Source organism: Mytilus galloprovincialis, chromosome 1, assembly GCF_965363235.1.
Source record: "Mytilus galloprovincialis chromosome 1, xbMytGall1.hap1.1, whole genome shotgun sequence".
In the NCBI taxonomy this organism is placed as follows: Eukaryota; Metazoa; Mollusca; class Bivalvia; order Mytilida; family Mytilidae; genus Mytilus; species Mytilus galloprovincialis.
The window spans coordinates 106,151,153-106,176,391 of record NC_134838.1 but is presented as its reverse complement, the minus strand read 5'-3'; the positions used below and the strand labels follow the sequence as shown (position 1 = coordinate 106,176,391).

General features: G+C 33.0%; 1 protein-coding gene across 5 annotated transcripts in view; it reads right to left on the bottom strand.

The window, feature by feature from the left end:
* LOC143049053 (uncharacterized) overlaps positions 1 to 25,239 on the bottom strand; it is a 124,805-nt gene that overhangs the window by 6,327 nt on the left and 93,239 nt on the right. For all 5 annotated transcript variants that reach the window (XM_076222852.1, XM_076222849.1, XM_076222860.1 and 2 more), the window contains 11 exons: positions 24,974 to 25,094; positions 22,123 to 22,221; positions 21,213 to 21,310; positions 14,085 to 14,210; positions 13,180 to 13,254; positions 9,162 to 9,276; positions 8,196 to 8,453; positions 7,226 to 7,258; positions 4,131 to 4,213; positions 2,384 to 2,512; positions 1,994 to 2,068 (listed from right to left, as the gene is read on the bottom strand). In XM_076222852.1, the coding sequence (XP_076078967.1) occupies positions 1,994 to 2,068; positions 2,384 to 2,512; positions 4,131 to 4,213; positions 7,226 to 7,258; positions 8,196 to 8,453; positions 9,162 to 9,276; positions 13,180 to 13,254; positions 14,085 to 14,210; positions 21,213 to 21,310; positions 22,123 to 22,221; positions 24,974 to 25,094 (1,212 nt within the window). The remainder of the gene's footprint in view (positions 1 to 1,993; positions 2,069 to 2,383; positions 2,513 to 4,130; positions 4,214 to 7,225; positions 7,259 to 8,195; positions 8,454 to 9,161; positions 9,277 to 13,179; positions 13,255 to 14,084; positions 14,211 to 21,212; positions 21,311 to 22,122; positions 22,222 to 24,973; positions 25,095 to 25,239) is intronic.

The following is a 25,239-nucleotide window of genomic DNA, read 5'->3' as shown; positions in this document are numbered from 1 at the left end:
TAATGTTGACATCTCCATTAATAAGCAATGATATATTTTTGCGTTATAAAAGTTAGTTCTACATTGTACTCAGATTTAAAAGTCTAGCTATACGCACAATCAGGGTTATATATATTACAGGTAAGCAAGCAGATATAAATGCTTCAGATAGTTAAGCATATAGATCACACTTAAGTTTTTAACAGCAACTATTTTGCTATTTATAATATATATTACATAGACACTAGATAGTAAATATTGGCATTGGTGTGTTAATGGGGAGCTGTGTAACCCAGGTAAGCGTAATATCTCGGTGGATAATCTCTTTGTCAATTTCATGCATATTCTGGACATGTTTTCAATCTTTTGAAGTATTTCTGGGTTGTTTGGTATAATGTCCAGATTTGCAGAGTTCTGACAGTCTACTATACGTGTACATATTGGAATACGGTTACTGAAGTGAATTGTCCATTTGTTTCAGATATAAATATACTCAATATAAAGTTTTTGATTATAATGCGTTAAATAAAATAACGTATACCGGTAAATTTAAATATAATAATTTTGTTGTTAGAAGTACGGAAGTAATTATTTTTTACAAAATTAATAAAATTGTTGTTCAGAGTACGAGAACAGAAGTGAAAATATATCGTCATACTGAATACTTTAATATCAAAGGTGGTACATATAAAAAATTAGTGAGACACCAAATATTACTGCATAACATTGAGGCAATGCGCAAATACAACATTTTTTCTGAACGTACACTTTGTACTGCCAAAGTCTCGTCTTGCTGCTAATTCTTTGCTAGACGGAGTTTTAGACGTTCTGTAATAAAGGTGCTACATATAAGCTACAAGAATGTACAAGCTGAAATGTGTCGCTTGATTTACTTATCTTGTCTGAATTCAAGTTAAAGACCTACAAGATAAAAGTTTTCTAAACTGATAACAGAAACTTAACATTTTCAATGATCCATGAAAATGAAGTCACGGTCAAATGAGCCATACCATACGGATATATGAAAAAAGAAGATGTGGTATGACTGCCAATGAGACAACTCTCCACAAGATATCAAAATTATACAAAAAATAACAACTATAGGTCACCGTACGGCCTTCAACAATTAGCAATACCCATACCGCATCCAGCTATAAAAGGCCCCGAAATGACAATGTAAAACAATTCAAACGAGAAAACTAACGGCCTAATTTATATATAAAAATGAACGAAAAACAAATATATTGGAAACACATAAACAAACGACAACCACTGAATTACCGGCTCAATGACTTGGGACAGGCACATTCATAGAGAATGTGGTGGGGTTAGACATGTTAGTGGGATCCCAACCCTCCCCTAACCTGGGACAGTGGTATAACAGTACAACATAAGAACGAACTATTAAACATCAGTTGAAAAAGGCTCAACTTTTCCGATAAAATAAAAATACAACAGGATGTGGGCGGGTACTTGTACATTCCAACAGCAAAAAGACACTAGATACAGATCTGAGAGTACATCTTACAAACATTCCATTGATCAAAGATAGGTACGCTATTGATTATTCCATCTGAGAAACGGACCAATCTTTAAAAACTTACTACTGACAAATGAACAATGGAAATGAGGTCAGGTGAAAGGAACCCTGACAGGAAGACTGGCACATTTTTTAATTACTCAATGCACAAAATATATAGTTCATCTTTGACTTAAAGTTTCTAATAAACGACGAAATAAAAACCACAAACCATGGAACTAGTTGACATATAATTGTTTATAGAGTATCTTATAAACGAAAACCTAATATTGACTACCAATCCAAAGTCAAAGTCAGGCGAACGCTATCTGACAAACAGTAAAGTAACAGATAAGAAATTCACATGACAAAAGAAGAAATATACAGGCCGTCACTTCTCAATGGAATTGAGAGCGAAGATAATTAACATATAGACATACGAAAACTACGTACTATAAAGCATCTGTGTACAAGTAATTCGTTAATAATACGTACCTTGGATCGAAACCATGCACTTCACAACCATATATTTTCGTAATGTCATCATCGAAAACGAAATCATTTCCTATCCTGAAATAGTAAAAAATGAATTATTGTGTATCCTAACTGGTACAGATTTCGTAGAATTCAATTTGCGATACGATATGACGTGCTAACCGTGTTAAACAGTTATTGTTATTAACATTCAATAAATGGTTATATTATTAATTTTGATTTTATTGAACCATAAAATTCGTTTTTGACTCTTCACGTTGAATAATCCGCTCTGGCATCTTTCGCCCCTCTTTTATTGAGAAAGCTTGCACGGTTTCTGCATCAAATTCATTATTATGCACTACTGCGGTATTTCTTGGATTGTAATTAACAAAATTCAACATTACTCACCCAAAGTCGTATACAAGGCAATTTACTGGTGGTCTATATTTAACATCATGACAAACGTTCCATCCACCATCTTTAAGTATTCCAGGACGTATAACTTGGGTACAGTGGATCTGGAGTGATGTTAAGTATCTAATACATAAAGAATCAGGATTTTATATCAGATTAAAAATGCAAAAAAGAAAGATATCATGATTTCGGTTTAATTATTATTATTATTATATTTAAAAAAAACACTATTTACATCTACATTTGAGACAATCTTGCTAAATTTTGATTCACAAAATTGAATCTGATTTTACTTAATGTCTAAAATATCATAAATTATGATTATGTTGTGCATTACGTTTCTTAATTGTAATATGTTGCGGTGCGCTCGAGAGCGTACTTTTGCAAAGTTAAAAATATAACATTGGAGAGCATGAACAGAACAACAGGTAAACGTTGCAAGAGGAAATTGCAACATAAGCTTGATGTCAACTAAATAAGTTCATGAGCGAGTGCTGTTGTTAATTTGCAAGTGTAAAGTAACGCGCTAAAAATTAAGTCTATGAAAAAGTAAAATACAGAAAAAGACAAAGAAAAGAAAAAAAAAGAATATTCTACTTATGGTGCTGTCGATTAATTTGAAAATATTCCTGTTCTATTTTTGTAAAATTCCACAACAAAGGTTTAAAAAATGTATTCAGGTTTTAAAATCAATAACTCAGACTATACCTAAATGTTGACAGAAAGATAACTGTTCATTCATCAATAAAATGCGCAAAAATTGGGGGATAATCCACTGGTTCCAATGTAAAAATCTATATATATTTACTGCCAGTGCTGCTGAAATCAATTAAGCTACTGTTACTTTTGTGCAATCAGTTAAAACAAAAATTTGTAAGGGTTCCGCGGAACCCAGTGTCTTGCCTACTTTTGCTGTTTATCACACACTAAAACCAAATGATAAAAAAAAACCAATAAAACTATTCCTCTCGATGCTATCTTTTGATTGTCAGAAGCCGTTCTGTCCAAGTTTGGTAAAAATCCAGGATAGTTTAAGAATCTTAAAAATGTTTTAAACACTTTAACTGCAGACTGTATGTAATGTTAACTGGAAGAAAAACTAAGTCCATCTATAAGTAAAATACAGAAAAAATGGAATTTTATTTTTACAAAATTTACTTCTGGATACTATCTTATGATCATAGACCAGCTTCTGACCAGGTTTGGTACAATTCCATGATAGTTTAAGAATGTTATTAAAATTTTATCCGCAGAGTGAATGTAATGTTTCCTGGCAGAAAAAATGTAAGTCCAGTCCATTTACAAGTAAAATAAGGAAATAATGGAATTTTATTTTTACAAAATCTACTTCTGGATACTATCTTATGAACCAGAGGCGGATTTAGGGGGGGGGGGGTGCACAGGGGGCCCACTCCCCCCTTTTTGGGAAAAAATTGGGTTGCTTATATAGGGAATAACTGAAGCGTGACTGGAGCGCGCGCCCCCCCCCTTTTAGGCAGTCAGTGGGCCCCCACGTGTGAAAATTTCTAGATCCGCCAGTGTGAACATAAATAAGCTTCTGGTCAAATTTGGTAGAAATCCAGGATAGTTCAAGAAAGTTATTAAAATTTCAAAAACTTTTACCACAGAGTGAATATTTGTGGACGCCGACGACGCCGACGACGCCGACGGAATGTAGGATCGCTATGTCTCGCTTTTTCGACTAAAGGCTCGACAATAAAAAGAACATAAGTAGAAATACCTTGTGTACAAGTCCTGAATTGTAGCATTATCATATGTAATAAGTGTAGACTCATCTGGAATTGTTAAATGTATATCATCCATCTGCAATAAACGACCAAAATGATAGTTAAAAATATCAATTTTAACTTTTTCAATTACGAAATAATGGCAATTTTTATTAAAATAATACTTATAACAATAGATTTTATAAAGGTATGTAATAACAACTGTAGACCAGAAATATACACTGCAAATCAACCCAACCAAAATCAATTGTTTAGATTAATTTAAAATTTAAGAAATGTAAACGAAGCAACCAAAAGTATTATGTGAACATCATATCCAATGGTCAGTAAAGGTGTTGCCTAAGAGAGTTGCAATCGCAGATTTTACAATTTAGAAACTAAATCTTTAGTAAAAAGGCAATACTAACAAAATTTTAGAAAAATGGCAATACTAACAAAGCAAGATATGTCATTGTCGACCAAGTTAGTGTTGCTACATCTGATCGAAATAAGGGAAACTATAGCGAATTTCTAAATGATATTTTGTCGGTTAACTTCAATTCAGTGGTTTCAGTTCGATGGATGGGTGACGTATTGGTTTTAGGGACTTTTTTTTTAAAGATTGGAGATAATGAAAACAATAAAAAAAAAAACATTCCTTTAAAAAATAATGCAGTTCATTTATTATAGATTTCAGCAGATGCTATCGCTAAATATGCATCTAGCAAATTATGTATACCATTTATCATCCTTTTGGTTAAATGGAAAAACTCCATGTTTGGCTAAAACAAAAAATCGCTTTGATAAAAAAAATAAATGGAAGGTTTACAATGGCATTATGTCTGAGATACTTTAAGAAAACTTCACTGAATTCAGTCCAATTTAGGTTCAGCGTATTTATCATGGCTATATGATGCCAACCTCTTTCACATACATGGCATAGTAAATGTTTCGCAAGGAGAAACCCAAAAATATTTTTGAGAAAAAAAAGACAGCTGTACCATACATGTACCATCAGGTACACAAAACTTTTAAAAAGTTTAATGTGAATACCAGATGTCTTCACCTCCCGTTTGCAAGTTTGCCAATGTCATCGAGTTTTTATGGAAGGTCCAAAATCATTCAGAGCCAAGAAATAATGGAACAATGGCATATGTAAATAAACTCATCATAGATACCAGGATTGAAATTTTGTACGACAAACGCGCGTTTCGTCTACAAAAGACCCATCAATGACGCTCAAATGAAAAAAAAAAGAAAAAAAAGGCCAAATAAAGTAGGAAGTTAAAGGGCATTGAGTACCAAAAATTCCTAAAAGTTTTGCCAAATACAGTTAAGGTAATCTATTCCTTGGGTAAAAATCCTTAGTAATACATGTACGTTGTAATGTTTAGAAGGGTTTATGAATATGTAACACTTGTATATTGTTGAAGCCAGATATTTACTTCTAGGTACCTTTTCTGGTTTGATAGTAATGTTGGGTTGCTGCCTTATCGATTTATATTCCACATTTTGTGTCACTCATATACATTTAAAATATTAATATGCTACCAAAGAGTCCGATTCGATTGATGTCTATTTCAGTGGTAGAGCTCTACGTTGATACTTTTCATCTTCGTAAAACTCCATAATAACAAGAGTGCACACACTGAAATGTCTCGCCTTCTTTACTAATCATTGATATTATGTTGATACTCCTAAATATAAAGCTTTATTACGACTGTCACATAAACTTAACATGAACCATGAAAATGAGGTCAAGGTCAGTTGAACCATATGCCAGGCAGACATGTACAGCTAACAATGCTTCCATACAACAAATATAGTTGACCTATTGCTTATAGTTTAAGAAAATAGACCAAAACACAAAAACTTAACACTGAGCAATGAACCGTGAAAACCAGGTCAAGGTTAAATAAAACCTGCACGACTGACATATAGATCATAAAATATTTCCATACACCAAATATAGTTGACCTATGACATATAGTATTAGATAAAAAGACCAAAACTCAAAAACTTAACTTTGACCACTCAACCATGAAAATGAGGTCAAGGTCAGATGACATCAGCCCGCTAGACATGTTCACCTTACAATCATTCCATACAACAAATATAGTAAACCTATTGCATAAAGTATGAGAAAAACAGACCAAAACACAAAAACTTAACTATAACCACTGAACCATGAAAATGAGGTCAAGGTCAGATGACATCTGCCCGCTAGACATGTACACCTTACAATCATTCCATACAACAAATATAGTAAACCTATTGCATAAAGTATGAGAAAAACAGACCAAAACACAAAAACTTAACTATAACCACTGAACCATGAAAATGAGGTCAAGGTCAGATGACACCTGCCAGTTGGACATGTACACCTACAGTCCTTCCATACACCGAATATACTAGACCTATTGCTTATAGTATCTGAGATATGGACTTGACCACCAAAACTTAACCTTGTTCACTGATCCATGAAATGAGGTCGAGGTCAAGTGAAAACTGTCTGACGGGCATGAGGCATGCATGGGCATGCACGGGCATGCAAGGTACGCACATACTAAATATAGTTATCCTATTACTTACAGTAAGAGAGAATTTAACATTACAAAAAATCTGAACTTTTTTTTTCAAGTGGTCACTGAACCATGAAAATGAGGTCAAGGACAATGGACAGGTGACTGACAGAAACTTCGTAACATGAGGCATCTATATACAAAATATGAAGCATCCAGGTCTTCTTCCTTCTAAAATATATAGCTTTTAAGAAGTGAGCTACCACCGCCGCCGCCGCCGGATCACTATCCCTATGTCGAGCTTTCTGCAACAAAAGTTGCAGGCTCAACAAAAACTATTCACCTCATTTTTAAGGGAGCGGGTGCCACATGTGGAGCAGGATCTGCTTACCCTTCTGGGGCACCTGAGATCACCCTAGTTTTTGGTGGGGTTCGTGTTGCTTGTTCTTTAGTTTTCTATGTTGTGTCATGTGTACTATTGTTTCTGTTTGTCTTTTTTTCATTTTAAGCCATGGCGTTGTCACTTTATTTTCGATTTATGAGTTTGACTGTCCCTTTGGTATCTTTCGTCCCGTTTAAAAACAAACCTTTTTCGATGTATCCCTGCAGTCTTTGTGCATCTAAAACATAAAAGATGAATCTGAATGTGAATATTGAAGAAAAAATCTGACCATAAAGCTTACATTATAATCAATAAAACTTAAAAATCTGACGACCTGGAAATGTGTCTTTTCGTTTATTTGTATTTATATTTTGTGTGTATCTAAGCACTTTAACTGCAAAGCATAACAAAACAAAGACAAGGGAATTCTAAATATTTTACTTTTTTAAAAGATGTTTATGATTGACAGCGTATTATATTTGAACCTAGTTTCTGATGATAAAGTTTTGTAATTACAGAAGGCAAAACATCGAGTTCTTATTAAATTACACGATAAGGGTAATACTCCTCAACAAACAAAATTCTATTTTCAGAATTTTTTCGTTTGACTTGAATTGTTTAGTCTTCTCCTTCTCCAATATGGATATTTTAATAACATTGTCGATTATAATTTTTATAATTTCAAGTAGTCTTTTACATGTAACGTTGTTAGTTATTATTTCAAATATCCTTTTAGAATTGTCAGTTATAATTTCAGATATCCTTTCAACATTGTAGGTTAAAGTTTAAATATACTTTAAACATTGAAGGTTAATAAAGGTTACATATACTTTAAACATTGAAGGTTAATAAAGGTTAAATATACTTTAAACATTGAAGGTTAATAAAGGTTACATATACTTTAAACATTGAAGGTTAATAAAGGTTAAATATACTTAAACATTGAAGGTTAATAAAGGTTACATATACTTTAAACATTGACGGTTAATAAAGGTTACATATACTTTAAACATTGTCGGTTATACTTTCTGATACCTTTTTGACACTGTCAGTTCTTATCTTAACGTTTCTTTTTCCTTAAAACCAAGTGATGTGTTAAAATTGTACGTTTTCTATGCGGTCAATTTAATAAACGAATTTTCAATAATTTTATATAGGTGAAAACAAAATCTTACGAAATGTAAATAAATACATCCAGTTAAAAGTCCATGGGCACAATTCCATTCTTCTCTTGACCAAAATAATCTAAATCCTTCCTCATAAATTGACCTGTAATGACGTAAGGCGGCTTTATAGTCTATCCTTCCTCCTGACATGTAGTTCGTCCGTATCAAAACCTGTTGAAATTTTTCTAAAACAGCGGACTTTAAAATTGTGTCCATGACTTGCTTTGTTATAGCACCAGCGTCGATGATAAGAATATCTTCTTTTCCCTGAGAGTAAAAACAATTCACATGAAGATTCATAAAAAATGTAAATTTTCAGGACGTAGGTGCATAAGAACTGTTCGACATGAAGTGTAATAAGAAATGTTTACATGAAGTGTCATAAAAAATCTTCACCATGAAGTTTAATAAGAAATGTTTATCATGAAGTGTCAAAAGAAATGTTCAACATGAAATTTTATAAGAAATGTTCAACATGAGGTGTCGTAAGAACTGTTCAACATCATAAGCCATGAGAAATGTTCAACACGAAGTGTCATAAAAAATGTTCATCATGAAGTGTCATAAGAAATGTTCAACATGAAGTGTCATAAGAACTGTTCAACATGAAGTGTCATTAGAAATGTTCAACATGAAGTGTAACAGGAACTGTTTAACATGAAGTGTCATAAGAACTGTTCAACATGAAGGTTAATAAGAAATGTTCAACATGAAGTGGCATACGAACTATCAAACATGAAGTGTCATAAGAAATATTCAACATGAAGTGTCATAAGAAATGTCAAACTTCAAAGATCGTGAAAATGTCAGAATAAGTTCTAAGTAGAACTGTGATAATACATTGTAGGTAGAACTGTCATGATCAGTACATAAGTTCTTCTACATATTGGTTTAATATTTTACTCTTTATTATTAATACTACTCTTTTATATTTAGAAAAGCTTTCATCATAATTAGATTTCATGTAAAACTTACCGTTTTTGATTTGAGTTTATCGAGAAGTTGCGTCAGATCCATCTCCTGACCTGTTGATTCACTGACCTTTTTTTGAACTACTAACTGTTTACTTAAAGTCCAACCTGTGTTTTGTCTGAAAAAAATGCTTCAATTTTAATGACCAATTATCACATTATGAATTGTTCATGACTTATGATCAATCTTAGTCGTAAGTTTGTTTGTGACAGTGGCGGATCCAGAAATTTTCATAAGTGGGGGCCGATTTCGTCACGCCTCAGTGATTCCCTATTTAAGCAACCAAATTGTTTTCCTTGCCCCCTCCCCTCCCCCCAAATCCGCCTCTGTGTGAAATCGACTTCTGGTATCTTTGGTGAGTTTTATAGCCCCCGGTTCGATGTCACTGCAGGTGGACGTTACGTCTTCGAGGGTTTTACCGACTCATAAGTCAGAACTTTTTGACAGGAAATATCATTGATATGCTAATGTTCTGCAAATTAACTGTTCAGGAAATATTGAATTATTTGAAAGACTTACGGTTTCATACCCCAGGCATATATTGCCTAAATCATATTTGGTACAACTTTTCGGAATTTTCGGTTTTGGATGCTCTTCAACTTCGTATTTGATTTGGTAGTTCAATTGTTTTGATTCGAGCGCCAGTGGTGAGTCTTATGTAGACGAAACTCGCGTCTGGCATACCAAATTATAAGTCTGGTATTTTTAATGAGAATTTCAACTACCATGTCGATGCCACTACTGGTGGACGTTTCATCCGCGAGAGTATCATCAGCTCAGTAGTCAGTACTTTTGGAGAGACAAAACATATCGTTGTAATATTTATTTTCTGTAAATAACTGTTTGTAAAATGTTAAATAATTCGAAGATTAAAGTTTTTATTCTACTCGTAGGAATAGATTTTTTAAGTCACTGGACATGACCAAGTGAACAAGCTTTATTTACCGCATACAGTTTATGGATGAGGATGCAAATGTATACAAAAAATTCAATGATATAGCATCATATCTTATATATTTGAATGGAAATATGGCTAGTTTGAAACTTTTGTTGAAGATCATTAAAAGAAACTAAACTGCACACAAAGAAAGTTTGTAGTTGTATAATATTTGTGCTAAATAGTAAAACAAGATTTGACCAAACCATTATATTCATTGATTTTATTTATAGCAATGGATTGGTTGTTATATTTAAATCCCACAGTAACTGCAAACACAAAAACAGCAAATCAAACAAAATAAATGAACGCTATCAATTTCAGTCTCTTTTTAAGCTTTATTTAGGTTCGAAAAAAACAATATCTATTTTAGTTTTGTCTAAATTCAAATGTGTAAGAGGAAACTACCTTTGTCGCCATTTTGATTTGACTTTTTTTTCTTTTTTCTACTAGACTGGAAGTCCTTTGACCTTTTCTGTTCAAATTATAGAAACCAATTTATGGCAATGAAGATAAATACATCTTGAATTATAATTCAAAATTCGCAGAATCGAAGGGTCGAATGGGGCATCGAAGTATAGTCATACATGGACTTCGTCCGGCAGTAAAAATTAACTAAAATGGGGCGTCCGCTTGGTTGTGTAGGATTTATGTATAGGATGTAGTCACTTTCGTTTGGATTGGGATCGGTAAATCAGATTTTGACAAAATGTTAGTTTCTTTACGTCTATGGAAATCATTGTATGCATATTCTGGGCGATTTTTTTCGTCGCTTAGCATTATTATTTTCACTGTTATGATATAAGTTAGATAAGTCATACAAATCTAATCTTGAATTTCATCCAAATTCTTTTTTAATTTTCAGAACACGTTTTAGAAATTTAAATGTAACGTCACTTTGGGCGTTGCAATGACTGGCTAACACGGCTGTGATTTTTGTAATGTATTCGTTTTAATTCTATAGCTAGTCACCACTTTAGTTTAATCATGTATGTCTGTTCCGGACCATATCAGTATTTAGACCATACGCGTATGGTCATGACCATATGGTAGCAATACACAGTTAGGAAAAAAACTTAAAATTGACACTCATAATTTTAAAGTCATAAGAAACGAGTGACTGGTGAAAAATAATGTTCTTCCAATTCTTGAACCAATGCATACAAACATCATAAACTTAGTCTTCTGTTCAAGAACTTTTCATTTTTTTCGCATAAATTTCGTATAATCGTCAATTTTTTTTCAATCGGTCAGTGTTGTGAAAATAAGGCAGGTAATTAATGTTCGTGTTTTGAAGCCGAAGTTTAATGATTGTCACCTGTTTGTCAACAATCAACAAAAAATCAACAAAAAATCATGGGAATTGAGCACGTGTTTAACATGTAAATTCAGATAATAGTTTATTTTAAGGACATCCATGCGTATTGTGATCACCAGATTTTTACGAGATGGGTCACACTGAGGTCACTTTGCATACGGAAAATATGTCGGGGAAATTGCTTCCTTCCAGGAAGCAATTAAAATAAAGTAAACTTCTTCTAAATATGAATAAATTAAAGAATTTTCTTCAGAAAAAAGTATATGTACATAAGTTTTATAATGTAAACTATCCATTGAGTTATAATAAACACATGCATTATTTTTTTTAATTTGAGGTTTCTTATGACTTTAAACACCCTTTTTCCCCTGCTGTCTAACAAATAAGGCTTCATATGTGTGTTATGCATGTATATATGTATAGAAAGAGAATCTTCCATAGATTTGATTTCTAATGGTCATAATGGTGAAATATAATCCCTTTTGGGTGTAACCATAGCAACAATCTGCATTTCTTAGATACAAAATATAGCAAAAAAAGGATAGTGAACATGTCACAAAAGTCTCCAAAATTAGGTCTAAAGGAAAATCAATTACGGTGATACCTTTCCTGAATCCATAGGTTTATATCTATCGAGTGGTCCAAAAAAAAATCATAAGCATTTCTGCTCGTATTTCCATAAAATTGAATTGAAAAGATCGTGCGCAAAATCTTTGTGGACAAACACTACAATAATTTATAGACCTATAGACGGTACAAAGAGGAAAATACGGACTGTCAAACATATAAATTGTCTATAAAACATGTTAAAAACAATCTAAATGTTCAAATTAACCCACTAAGAAGGCTATACTATTCTTCAATTATCAAAAACACATATTTAAAAAAATCACCATGGCCATAATGCAAAACTAAACTTCTAATTGTGTATTGCTACCTATGCGTATACTCATATGGGCCGACCGTACGCGTATGGTCGGACCATATGAGTATAATACTCGTTTGGTTATTAACAGGCCGAACCATATGAGTATTTGGACCATATAGGTTAATTTTTTTTTCAAATTACATTATAAGCGTTTCAATAATACAAACACTTTATCTAAAAAAACAGTGATGATTATACATGACAATTTATCAATTTTATAATCCAAAAACTACGTAAAAATCAAGTATTGATGTCATAGTTAGTTTTCATCGCTAGTTACATTCTTGCATGTAGGCTTGGTGTGACATTCACTTCCAAACGGTATCATAGCTTTTTTTTTGCATTTGCAAGAAATTTGTGCACGATCCTTTTCAGCTACACCTTTTGTTTGCGAGTGAAAAGCTAGCCTTTTTTGCAGCTGCGTACAGTGATACCGAGGTCTTTGGTCATTCTGATGTCTACCGTATGAACATGTTTTTAAGAAGATCTCAAATATCGTAAAATGACTGCAATACACCATATTCACCAGACAACTTAAATATACTACTGTTGCCTTTATTTAGCGCACGAACAGAAAACTTTATGTAACTTTGATTCTAAATACGTTACTTAAATTCTAAACCTATTCCAAAATAAGGATTTTTTGTTATTCTTTAGAGAAATGATTGTAAAATAGATTTTAGCAAAGTCTGGATATCATTTCTAATATTTTATTTAATTCGAGTTGACAAGTTTAAAACTTTTATTTACACTCAACAAAAATATTTATCACATGTAAATAACTTGTTGACCTTTCGAGAAATCAAGTATAACTACATTGATATATATCTATACATACTTTATACTATAGCGTTCTACATTTGCATTGAGCTTCAGTCTCACACTCTTCTCATTCACATCATCGTTGACGGGACTGCAACAACAAAAAATCAAAACGATTCACAAAAAAGCAATGGAACTATTGAGCATCAGAAATACTTTGGCAATATCCGTAACGTTTTAGTTAAACGATTATAGAATAGTCTTTCTTTTTTATGTAAAGATTTTTAACCCTGCAACATTTTCAACCTGACCTTTCTCAATGGCAATTAAAATCAAAGTCCAGGGTAGAATAAATTGCTTCAACTGCAAGCTTCTAATCTTACAATTACTAATAGATACGTCAGGTACAACATTAAGTGATAAGTTATAAACATTTTATTATTCTCAACTCATTAGCAGTCATAGACTATAAGGCCGAATTGGATATTGAAATACGGTTAGTTGAACTGTCACAACCGTCCACACTATTGCAGGAAACAGCTTTTTAATTCTTACTGTAAATACCTTTGTTATTGTAGTATCAAAATAATATAGATTTACGTTATATCATGTTTTTTTTTTTCTTTTTGTTATCAAGCACGTAAAAATCCAGCTCTGCATGTCGGTCTAACATACAGCAGTACACGTTCTTATTTCCATAGCTTCATATTTTAATACGGTCTAAAGCAATGAACAATCAATCAATCAATCAATCATATGTTACCCCTGTAACTTCAATAAAAAAAAACATCACTAACGATCTGATTGACAAAACCTTTTGAAATTTTAGGCACTCAATGCTGTACAATTTCGAATTTGATTGACCATTTTTATTTGTTTATTCCAGCGTCTTTTTTTAGACGAAACGTGTGTATGGTGTACAAAATTATAAGTTTAGTATCTTTGATAAGTTCCCCCTCCCTTCGAAATTCCCTTCCTAACCTGATAGCATATATCATTGTATTTGCATTGGGTGTGTAGCATCCACTTTGACAAAAAGTCCATCCATTCTGAACACTTCCGTGACGGCCGTGCAGTGGACAGTATGTCTGCAATGTACTCCCATATCTATAATATAATAAAAAAAACACAAATTAGTATAGGTTAATAAAATGTCCCACTTATAAAGGTTAAAGATACAGAGATGAAAGAAAAGTAATACATTTAAGTTAAATATACATTTGCAACCTTTTGGTGATCGTGGCAATACTTTAAAGTAGCTGAACACTAGTTTTAGCACTTTAACATAATGTATATAGTCCAACAAATGAAGTCATGGTCAGATCCTTACAAGACGGACGAATATTCCTTATATACATAAATGTTGTCTATTATAGTACCTTTATTGAAAGGCTGTCCCGATATCATTAAGATGTAAATACGTGATAGAGGTCAGGAAACGTTAATAATTTTATTTTTAACATACGACATTCACTGGCATCAATTACCCTAGATAACAATTCCTAGTCGTTTAATTTGTTCACTCTAATTATGTTCGGGATATTCAGAAGTTGTAATTTACTTATTCACATCAACAACATACTGAAAAGTAACTGAATAGAACTAAATTGACTGCAAGTGAATTGTCTGAATAGAACTATATTGACTGCAAGTGAATTGTCAAAACAGTTCTATATTGACTGCAAGGGAATTGCCTGAACAGTACTCTATTGACTGCAAGTGAATTGCCTTAACAGTACTATATTGACTGCAAGGGAATTGTCTTAACAGTTCTATATTGACTGCAAGAGAATTGTCTGAACAGTACTATATTGACTGCAAGTGAATTGTCTTAACAGTTCTATATTGACTGTAAGAGAATTGCCTGAACAGTACTATATTGACTGCAAGGGAATTGTCTAAACAGTATTATATTGACTGCATGTGAATTGTATGAACAGTACTATATTGACTGCAAGGGAATTGTCTAAACAGTACTATATTGACTGCAAGTGAATTTTCTAAACAGTACTATATTGACTGCAAGTGAATTGTTTAAACAGTACTATATTGACTGCAAGTGAATTGTCTAAACAGTACTATATTGACTGCAAGTGAATTGTCTTAACAGTACTATATTGACTGCAAGTGAATTGCCTTAACAGTACTATATTGACTGCAAGGGAATTGTCTAAACAGTACTATATTGACTGCAAGGGAATTGTCTGAATAGAACTATATTGACTGCAAGTGAATTGTCTTAACAGTACTATATTGACTGCAAGAGAATTGTCTAAACAGTATTATATTGACTGCAAGTGAATTGTCTGAATAGTACTATATTGACTGCAAGGGAATTGTCTAAACAGTACTATATTGACTGCAAGGGAATCGTCTTAACAGTACTATATTGACTGCAAGTGAATTGTCTTAACAGTACTATATTGACTGCAAGTGAATTGTTTAAACAGTACTATATTGACTGCAAGTGAATTGTCTAAACAGTACTATATTGACTGCAAGTGAATTGTCTTAACAGTACTATATTGACTGCAAGTGAATTGCCTTAACAGTACTATATTGACTGCAAGTGAATTGTCTAAACAGTACTATATTGACTGCAAGTGAATTGTTTAAACAGTACTATATTGACTGCAAGTGAATTGCCTTAACAGTACTATATTGACTGCAAGTGAAATGTCTGAACGGTACTATATTGACTGCAAGGGAAATGTCTTAACAGTACTATATTGACTGCAAGGGAATTGTCTGAACAGTACTATATTGACTGCAACTGAATTGTCTAAACAGTACTATATTGACTGCAAGGGAATTGTCTAAACAGTACTATATTGACTGCAAGTGAATTGTTTAAACAGTACTATATTGACTGCAAGTGAATTGTCTAAACAGTACTATATTGACTGCAAGGGAATTGTCTGAACAGTACTATATTGACTGCAAGTGAATTGTTTAAACAGTACTATATTGACTGCAAGTGAATTGTCTTAACAGTACTATATTGACTGCAAGTGAATTGCCTTAACAGTACTATATTGACTGCAAGTGAATTGTCTAAACAGTACTATATTGACTGCAAGTGAATTGTCTGAACAGTACTATATTGACTGCAAGTGAATTGCCTTAACAGTACTATATTGACTGCAAGTGAATTGTCTAAACAGTACTATATTGACTGCAAGTGAATTGTCTAAACAGTACTATATTGACTGCAAGTGAATTGCCTGAACAGTAATATAATGACTGCAAGTGAATTGTCTGAACAGTACTATATTGACTGCAAGTGAATTGTCTGAACAGTACTATATTGACTGCAAGTGAATTGTTTAAACAGTACTATATTGACTGCAAGTGAATTGCCTGAACAGTAATATAATGACTGCAAGTGAATTGTCTGAACAGTACTATATTGACTGCAAGTGAATTGTCTGAACAGTACTATATTGACTGCAAGTGAATTGTTTAAACAGTACTATATTGACTGCAAGTGAATTGTCTGAACAGTACTATATTGACTGCAAGTAATTTGTCTAAACAGTACTATATTGACTGCAAGTGAATTGTCTGAACAGTACTATATTGACTGCAAGTGAATTGTTTAAACAGTACTATATTGACTGCAAGTGAATTGTCTAAACAGTACTATATTGACTGCAAGGATATTGTCTAAACAGTACTATATTGACTGCAAGTGAATTGTTTAAACAGTACTATATTGACTGCAAGTGAATTGTCTAAACAGTACTATATTGACTGCAAGGGAATTGTCTGAACAGTACTATATTGACTGCAAGTGAATTGTTTAAACAGTACTATATTGACTGCAAGTGAATTTTCTGAACAGTGCTATATTGACAGCAAGTGAATTGTCTAAACAGTACTATATTGACTGCAAAGGAATTGTCTAAACAGTACTATATTGACTGCAAGTGAATTGTCTAAACAGTACTATATTGACTGCAAGGGAATTGTCTGAACAGTACTATATTGACTGCAAGTGAATTGTTTAAACAGTACTATATTGACTGCAAGTGAATTGCCTTAACAGTACTATATTGACTGCAAGGGAATTGTCTAAACAGTACAATATTGACTGCAAGTGAATTGCCTGAACAGTACTATATTGACTGCAAGTGAATTGTCTTAACAGTACTATATTGACTGCAAGTGAATTGTCTTAACAGTACTGTATTGACTGCAAGTGAATTGTTTTAACAGTACTATATTGACTGCAAGTGAATTGTCTTAACAGTACTATATTGACTGCAAGTGAATTGTCTGAACAGTACTATATTGACTGCAAGTGAATTGTCTAAACAGTACTATATTGACTGCAAGTGAATTGTCTTAACAGTACTATATTGACTGCAAGTGAATTGTCTAAACAGTACTATATTGACTGCAAGTGAATTGTTTAAACAGTTCTATATTGACTGCAAGTGAATTGTCTAGACAGTACTATATTGACTGCAAGGGAATTGTCTGAACAGTACTATATTGACTGCAAGTGAATTGTCTTAACAGTACTATATTGACTGCAAATGAATTGTCTTAACAGTACTATATTGACTGCAAGTGAATTGTTTAAACAGTACTATATTGACTGCAAGTGAATTGTCTAGACAGTACTATATTGACTGCAAGTGAATTGTCTTAAAAGTACTATATTGACTGCAAGTGAATTGTCTTAACAGTTCTATATTGACTGCAAGTGAATTGTCTGAACAGTACTATATTGACTGCAAGTGAATTGCCTTAACAGTACTATATTGACTGCAGGTGAACTGTCTGAATAGTTCTATATTGACTGCAAGTGAATTGTCTAAACAGTACTATATTGACTGCAAGTGAATTGTCTAAACAGTACTATATTGACTGCAAGGCAATTGTCTAAACAGTACTATATTGACTGCAAGGGAATTGTCTGAACAGTTCTATATTGACTGCAAGGGAATTGTCTAAACAGTACTATACTGACTGCAAGTGAATTGTCAAAATAGTACTATACTGACTGCAAGGGAATTGTTTAAACAGTACTATATTGAATGCAAGGAAATTGTCTGAACAGTACTATATTGACTGCAAGGGAATTGTCTAAACAGTACTATATTGACTGCAAGTGAATTGTCTGAACAGTACTATATTGACTGCAAGTGAATTGTCTAAACAGTACTATATTGACTGCAAGGGAATTGTCTGAACAGTAATATAATGACTGCAAGTGAATTGTCTGAACAGTACTATATTGACCGTTAGGGAATTGTCTTAACAGTACTATATTGACTGCAAGTGAATTGTCTAAACAGTACTATATTGACTGCAAGGGAATTGTCTTAACAGTCCTATATTGACTGCAAGTGAATTGTCTTAACAGTACTATATAAACTGCAAGTGAATAGTTTAAACAGTACTATATTGACTGCAAGTGAATTGTCTAAACAGTTCTATATTGACTGCAAGGGAATTGTCTAAACAGTACTATATTGACTGCACGGGAATTGTCTAAACAGTACTATATTGACTGCAAGTGAATTGTCTTAACAGTTCTATATTGAATGCAAGGAAATTGTCTGAACAGTACTATATTAACTGCAAGTGAATTGTTTAAACAGTACTATATTGACTGCAAGTGAATTGTCTAAACAGTTCTATATTGACTGCAAGGGAATTGTCTAAACAGTACTATATTGACTGCAAGGGAATTGTCTTAACAGTACTATATTGACTGCAAGTGAATTGTCTGAACAGTACTATATTGACTGCAAGGGAATTGTCTTAACAGTTCTATATTGACTGCAAGTGAATTGTCTAAACAGTACTATATTGAATGCAAGGAAATTGTCTGAACAGTACTATATTGACTGCAAGTGAATTGTCTGAACAGTACTATATTGACTGCAAGGGAATTGTCTTAACAGTACTATATTGACTGCAAGTGAATTGTCTAAACAGTACTATATTGACTGCAAGTGAATTGTCTAACCAGTACTATATTGACTGCAAGTGAATTGTCTTAACAGTACTATATAGACTGCAAGGGAATTGTCTGAACAGTACTATATTGACTGCAAGGGAATTGTCTTAACAGTTCTATATTGACTGCAAGTGAATTGTCTTAACAGTTCTATATTGACTGCAAGGGAATTGTATAAACAGTACTATATTAACTGCAAGTGAATTGTTTAAACAGTACTATATTGACTGCAAGTGAATTGTCTAAACAGTTCTATATTGACTGCAAGGGAATGGTCTTAACAGTTCTATATTGACTGCAAGGGAATTGTCTGAACAGTACTATATTGACTGCAAGTGAATTGTCTGAACAGTACTATATTTACTGCAAGAGAATTGTATAAACAGTACTATATTGACTGCAAGTGAATTGTCTAGACAGTACTATATTGACTGCAAGTGAATTGTCTTAACAGTACTATATTGACTGCAAGTGAATTGTCTTAACAGTACTATATTGACTGCAAGTGAATTGTCTGAACAGTACTATATTGACTGCAAGGGAATTGTATAAACAGTACTATGTTGACTGCAAGGGAATTGTCTTAACAGCACTATATTGACTGCAAGGGAATTGTCTTAACAGTTCTATATTGACCTCAAGGGAATTGTCTAAACAGTACTATATTGACTGCAAGTGAATTGTCTTAACAGTACTATATTGACTGCAAGGGAATTGTCTGAACAGTACTATATTGACTGCAAGGGAATTGTATAAACAGTACTATATTGACTGCAAGTGAATTGTCTGAACAGTACTATATTGACTGCAAGTGAATTGCCTGAACAGTTCTATATTGACTGCAAGGGAATTGTCTGAACAGTTCTATATTGACTGCAAGTGAATTGTTTAAACAGTACTATATTGACTGCAAGTGAATTGTTTGAACGGTACTATATTGACTGCAAGTGAATTGTCTTAACAGTACTATATTGACTGCAAGGGAATTGTCTGAACAGTACTATATTGACTGCAAGTGAATTGTTTGAACGGTACTATATTGACTGCAAGTGAATTGTATAAACAGTACTATATTGACTGCAAGTGAATTGTTTAAACAGTACTATATTGACTGTAAGTGAATTTTTTGAACGGTACTATATTGACTGCAAGTGAATTGTCTTAACAGTACTATATTGACTGCAAGGGAATTGTCTGAACAGTACTATATTGACTGCAAGGGAATTGTCTTAACAGTACTATATTGACTGCAAGAGAATTGTATAAACAGTACTATATTGACTGCAAGTGAATTGTCTAAACAGTACTATATTGACTGCAAGTGAATTGTATAAACAGTACTATATTGACTGCAAGTGAATTGTTTAAACAGTACTATATTGATTGCAAGGGAATTGTCTGAACAGTACTATATTGACTGCAAGTGAATTGTATAAACAGTACTATATTGACTGCAAGTGAATTGTCTAAACAGTATCATATTGACTGCAAGGGAATTGTCTAAACAGTACTTTACAGTTGGGATCCCGCTAACATGTTTAATCCGGCCACAATATTTAGGTATGTGCCTGTCCCAAGTCAGGAGCCTGTAATTCAGTGGTTGTCGTTTGTTTATGTGTTATATATTTGTTTTTCGTTCATTTTTTTACATAAATAAGGCCGTTAGTTTTCTCGTTTGAATTGTTTTACATTGTCTTATCGGGGCCTTTTATAGCTGACTATGCGGTATGAGCTTTGTTCATTGTTGAAGGCCTAACGGTGACCTATAGTTGTTAATGTCTGTGTTATTTTGGTCTTTTGTGGATAGTTGTCTCATTGGCAATCTTACCACATCTTTTGTTTTATATTAACAGTATTAAATTGACTTCAAGTGAATTGTCTGAACACTACTAAATTGACTACAAGTGAATTGTCTTAACAGTAAGTCCTCATTAACTTTCCATTTTAAATAATAATTTCATAGTTTCATATAATAAAATTGAGAATGGAAATGGGGAATGTGTTAAAGAGACAATAATCCGACCAAAGAGCAGACAACAGCCAAATGCCACCAATAAGTCTATCTATATTTAAGAGCATAACCTGGACAGTTCTAAATTAATGTTAATATAGTTTGGTCAAATTTTTTCACAAACCTTTTATATAAACATGCGATAACATTGTCTGGTAGTGTAGAAAACAGTTCTTCTGATGGAATAATAAATTGTCCTTTGTTGTCTAGATATGATTCTACCTAAAACAATATTTTTTCTATATATTGTTTAAAACTATCTCTGTGGTTAGCAAAATGTGCAGTGAAATCACATGACTTAATTTAAAAAATGTAGAAAGTAGTGTGCTTGTGAGACTGCCGTTTTCCTCGATTTAAAACATTCTTCTGGACTTATGTCACAAGAATAAAATTGAGAATGGAAATGGGGAATGTGCCAAAGAGACAACAACCCGACCATAGAGCAGACAACAGCAGAAGGTCACCAACAGGTCTTCAATGCAAAAAGAAATTCTCGCAACCGGAGGCGTCCTTCAGCTGGACCCTAAACAAATAACAAATAAACCAAAGACTGGAAATGAATGTCGCAAGTTAATTATAATTTCTTCTTAAAAAAGTCAACTTCACCTCATTATTTGAAGTGAACTTTGATGTTACTCATTCTTTATCATATTGTTGTTTCCTTGTAGTTTCTTATTTTCACTGTATTTTTTTATATCCTAAGTTTAAACCGATTCTATTTGAAGTTCTGTAAATAGTTACCTTTTTACGAGTTTTTTCGTTGGAATTGTTTTACATTGTCATTTCAGTGCGTTTTAAAGCTGACTATGCGGTATAGGCTTTGCTCGCTGTTGAAGGCCGTACGGTGACCTATAGTGGTTAATTTCTGTGTATTTTTGGTCTCTTGAGGAGAGTTGTTTGATTGTCAATCATACCACATCTTCTTTTTTTATATGTAAACTCAACATCTGATTGCATTCGTTATTTCTTGATGTAAACTGAGTATTTTTGTTGGCATTGACGGTCAATAAGAAACTAAATAAGTGTCGTCTTACTGTAGCTAGACAATGTTTATCTCCTTGTAATTGATATTTGCGAACTTCATTTTCCTTTATTTCTGTTACGTCGTTTTTTGAATATATAAAGTTGGCTGTCTGCAATAAACGAATATAAAAAATATGCATATCATTCATTTAACATGTATTTAAGGAAAGAAAATGAAGATAAACAGAAACAAAAAGAAGCAATTTACTGAACGTAAATAATATAATCCAAGTAATAATAATCTATGATGAGTTTATTCGGGACCTAAATATACAGAGGCTTGTTCAGGATTTTTAAGATAAATAAGTTCTCATTTATATGAAAGCCGAAAAGAACAAAAATGTTGTGCGATTCTACTAAATGTTCGGGTGCTCAAAAATTGACACTGGAAACGCTTTCTGTTTACTTTCTCTTAGTCAGCGAATACCTGTACTTCATATGTGATAACATGAAGATAATGACCAAAAGCTAACTGAACTATTTCAGATGACAGTTATTCCTTACAATCAATTAACAAACCAAATTGTAATGAAATAATTATCATTTGCCGTTACTGTGGAACAAATTCTAAGACTGAAAACTTTTCTTGTCCCCTTAATGATGTCAAAGTCATGTATCAGACATTTCAGAAAACATTTACTCCTCACTACCAACCAATCAACCAAAACACGTATATGTTGACCTATATGTAATATTACAGTGGACCATACCTCATCATGAAAACACTTTCCACTGATGCATTAAAATAGGGTAAAGACGACTTCTTAAGATTCACTATAAATATTAACCATACAATTGTTTTATATTGAGGATAACATATTATGGAAATATTTGCAAATTGTGATCGCTGGAGCATACAAAAATACCTTAGGATTGCATACCTCAACTTCCGATGCAGAAAAGAAAAAGAAACAAAAACAAAGAAGAAAATAAACTGTTATCATTAGAGATATGTCCCGCCCTTTTGTAATTTTGATTATGTAAATGTTGAAATTAAAATAGCAATACTTTAACATGTTTCATAAGTTATGCAAATATTCAAAGTCAATGAACCACTGAGGTACATGACTAAACAATCTCCTTGTAAATGAGATGTGCCAAAGCTAAAACCTGTGACTTATTATAAGTCGTTCACTTTAAACAAACCTGAACACAAACATTAACTTGTTAACTATGTAAAAAGTTCAAAGTCAATGAACTATGAAGAGGGGTTGGGGCTATATAATCTCCATGGAAACGATACTTGCAAATGCCAATACATTTGCATATTACCAAATATTATTGACTTAACATTAGTGGTTAATCTTAAACTGACCTAATCACAAACTAATACATGTAAACAAAGCAAAAGTTTCGAAGTCAATGGACCATGACTGGGTGGGCGAGGCCGAATAATCTCCATAGAAATGAGATGTGCCAATGTTTAAACAACTGCATACCAAATATCATTGACCTACCACTAGTGGTTCCCCATAAACTGAACTTATCACAAAATCGCCTGCACTGTAACCGGCGCGCTAGACCACACGACCACCTGGGCTTCAAAATGAAGCTTTCGGTGGCCGGGTGTTACCTTTCCACGTCAGTTTCAATCTAGCGTCGTACTACAGTACATGATATATAAGGCATGGAGATGTTATTTTTACAGATCAGCTAAATTATTTATAGTAAAGGATCCTACAAATTAATGTAAGATACAGTCACAGAAAATAATTATATTTATAAGTACGTCTGAGCCAGTGACAACTCTACAACAGATTTATCAGCAATCAGCAGTGATGGTGATACATGGCTGTGTACATTATAAATATACAACTCGTCTAAACATCAACCCAACAATGTTAGATCTGTAAATTTGCTTTTGCAAATTTTTTGTTTTTCCCTCGCCGGGATTCGAACCCATGCTACTGAAATATCGTGACACTAAATCGCCTGCTCTGTATCCGGTGCGCTAAATTGAAAACTACGTTCAAACCTATGATTGCGTTGGATAAAAACCGCAATTTTTATACATGTGCATGTAAAACAAATTTCGTTGCAGAAGGGTCTTAATACAGCACAAACAACATTTTCCAAAAGACCAAAAAAGTGAAAAAGTATATTTTAACAAAACGCATTTGACTAACAGGTCGAACAACTGATGTTCTTAACCCTGTTGACTGCCATTGGCGATTGCCAAATAAAATTGATCACAAGATGTAACAAAATAGATCTTAATATAACTTTAATACTAAACAGAAAACAATAAACTTGTGGTCAAGATGTTATGCCACAAACATAAGGTGTCAATATTTTTTTTTGTACACCAGATCCGGATTTCGAGAATAAATGTCTCTTCAGTGATTTTAGGGATCGAAACGGTATTTGGAAGGACATATAATTTATCTCAATTTAGGATAGACTCTTGAATTTAGAGAGTCAAAAGTATGATGAACGGATCATATTAACTGGAGGGAAAATATGATACAAGCCCAAACGAAAAAATATGAACATGTCTAAATTGAAAACTACGTTCAAACCTATGATTTCGTTGATTTATATGTTAACTAAGCAAATTTTAAAAGTCAATAGACCATGACTGAGGGGCAGGGCCAAATAATCTCCATAGTAATGAGATGTGCCAATGCTAATACAACTGCATACCAAATATCATTGACCTACCACTTGTGGTTTACCATAAACTAGATCTAATCACAAACAAATACATTGTTGACGACGCCGCAGATGCCGGAAACAGCATACATATATGTCTCGCTTGTAGACTCCGTCAAGGCGAGACAATAACTTACTGGTATTATATCCTGTAAAAGTAATTGCAATCTTTTATTTTAGAGTTATATAATTTCTTTAAAATATACATACACTGTCTGTTTCATCTTTTTTGTTGTCAAATCCGATTGGGAAATATATGGCAGCTAGAAGTGCAGCAGATATAACGCAGACAAGAGTGAATAAGGAAAGGCACGGCCGTCTTGCCATATCTCTACAAAGTATAATCATTAACATATAATTATTTAAAAGGCTTGCCATAACCCTACAAAGTATAATCATTGATATATAATTAATTTAAAAAAAAATAAGTTACCGACAGAAATAAAATTGTCTAAATCTTATATGATGAAATATAT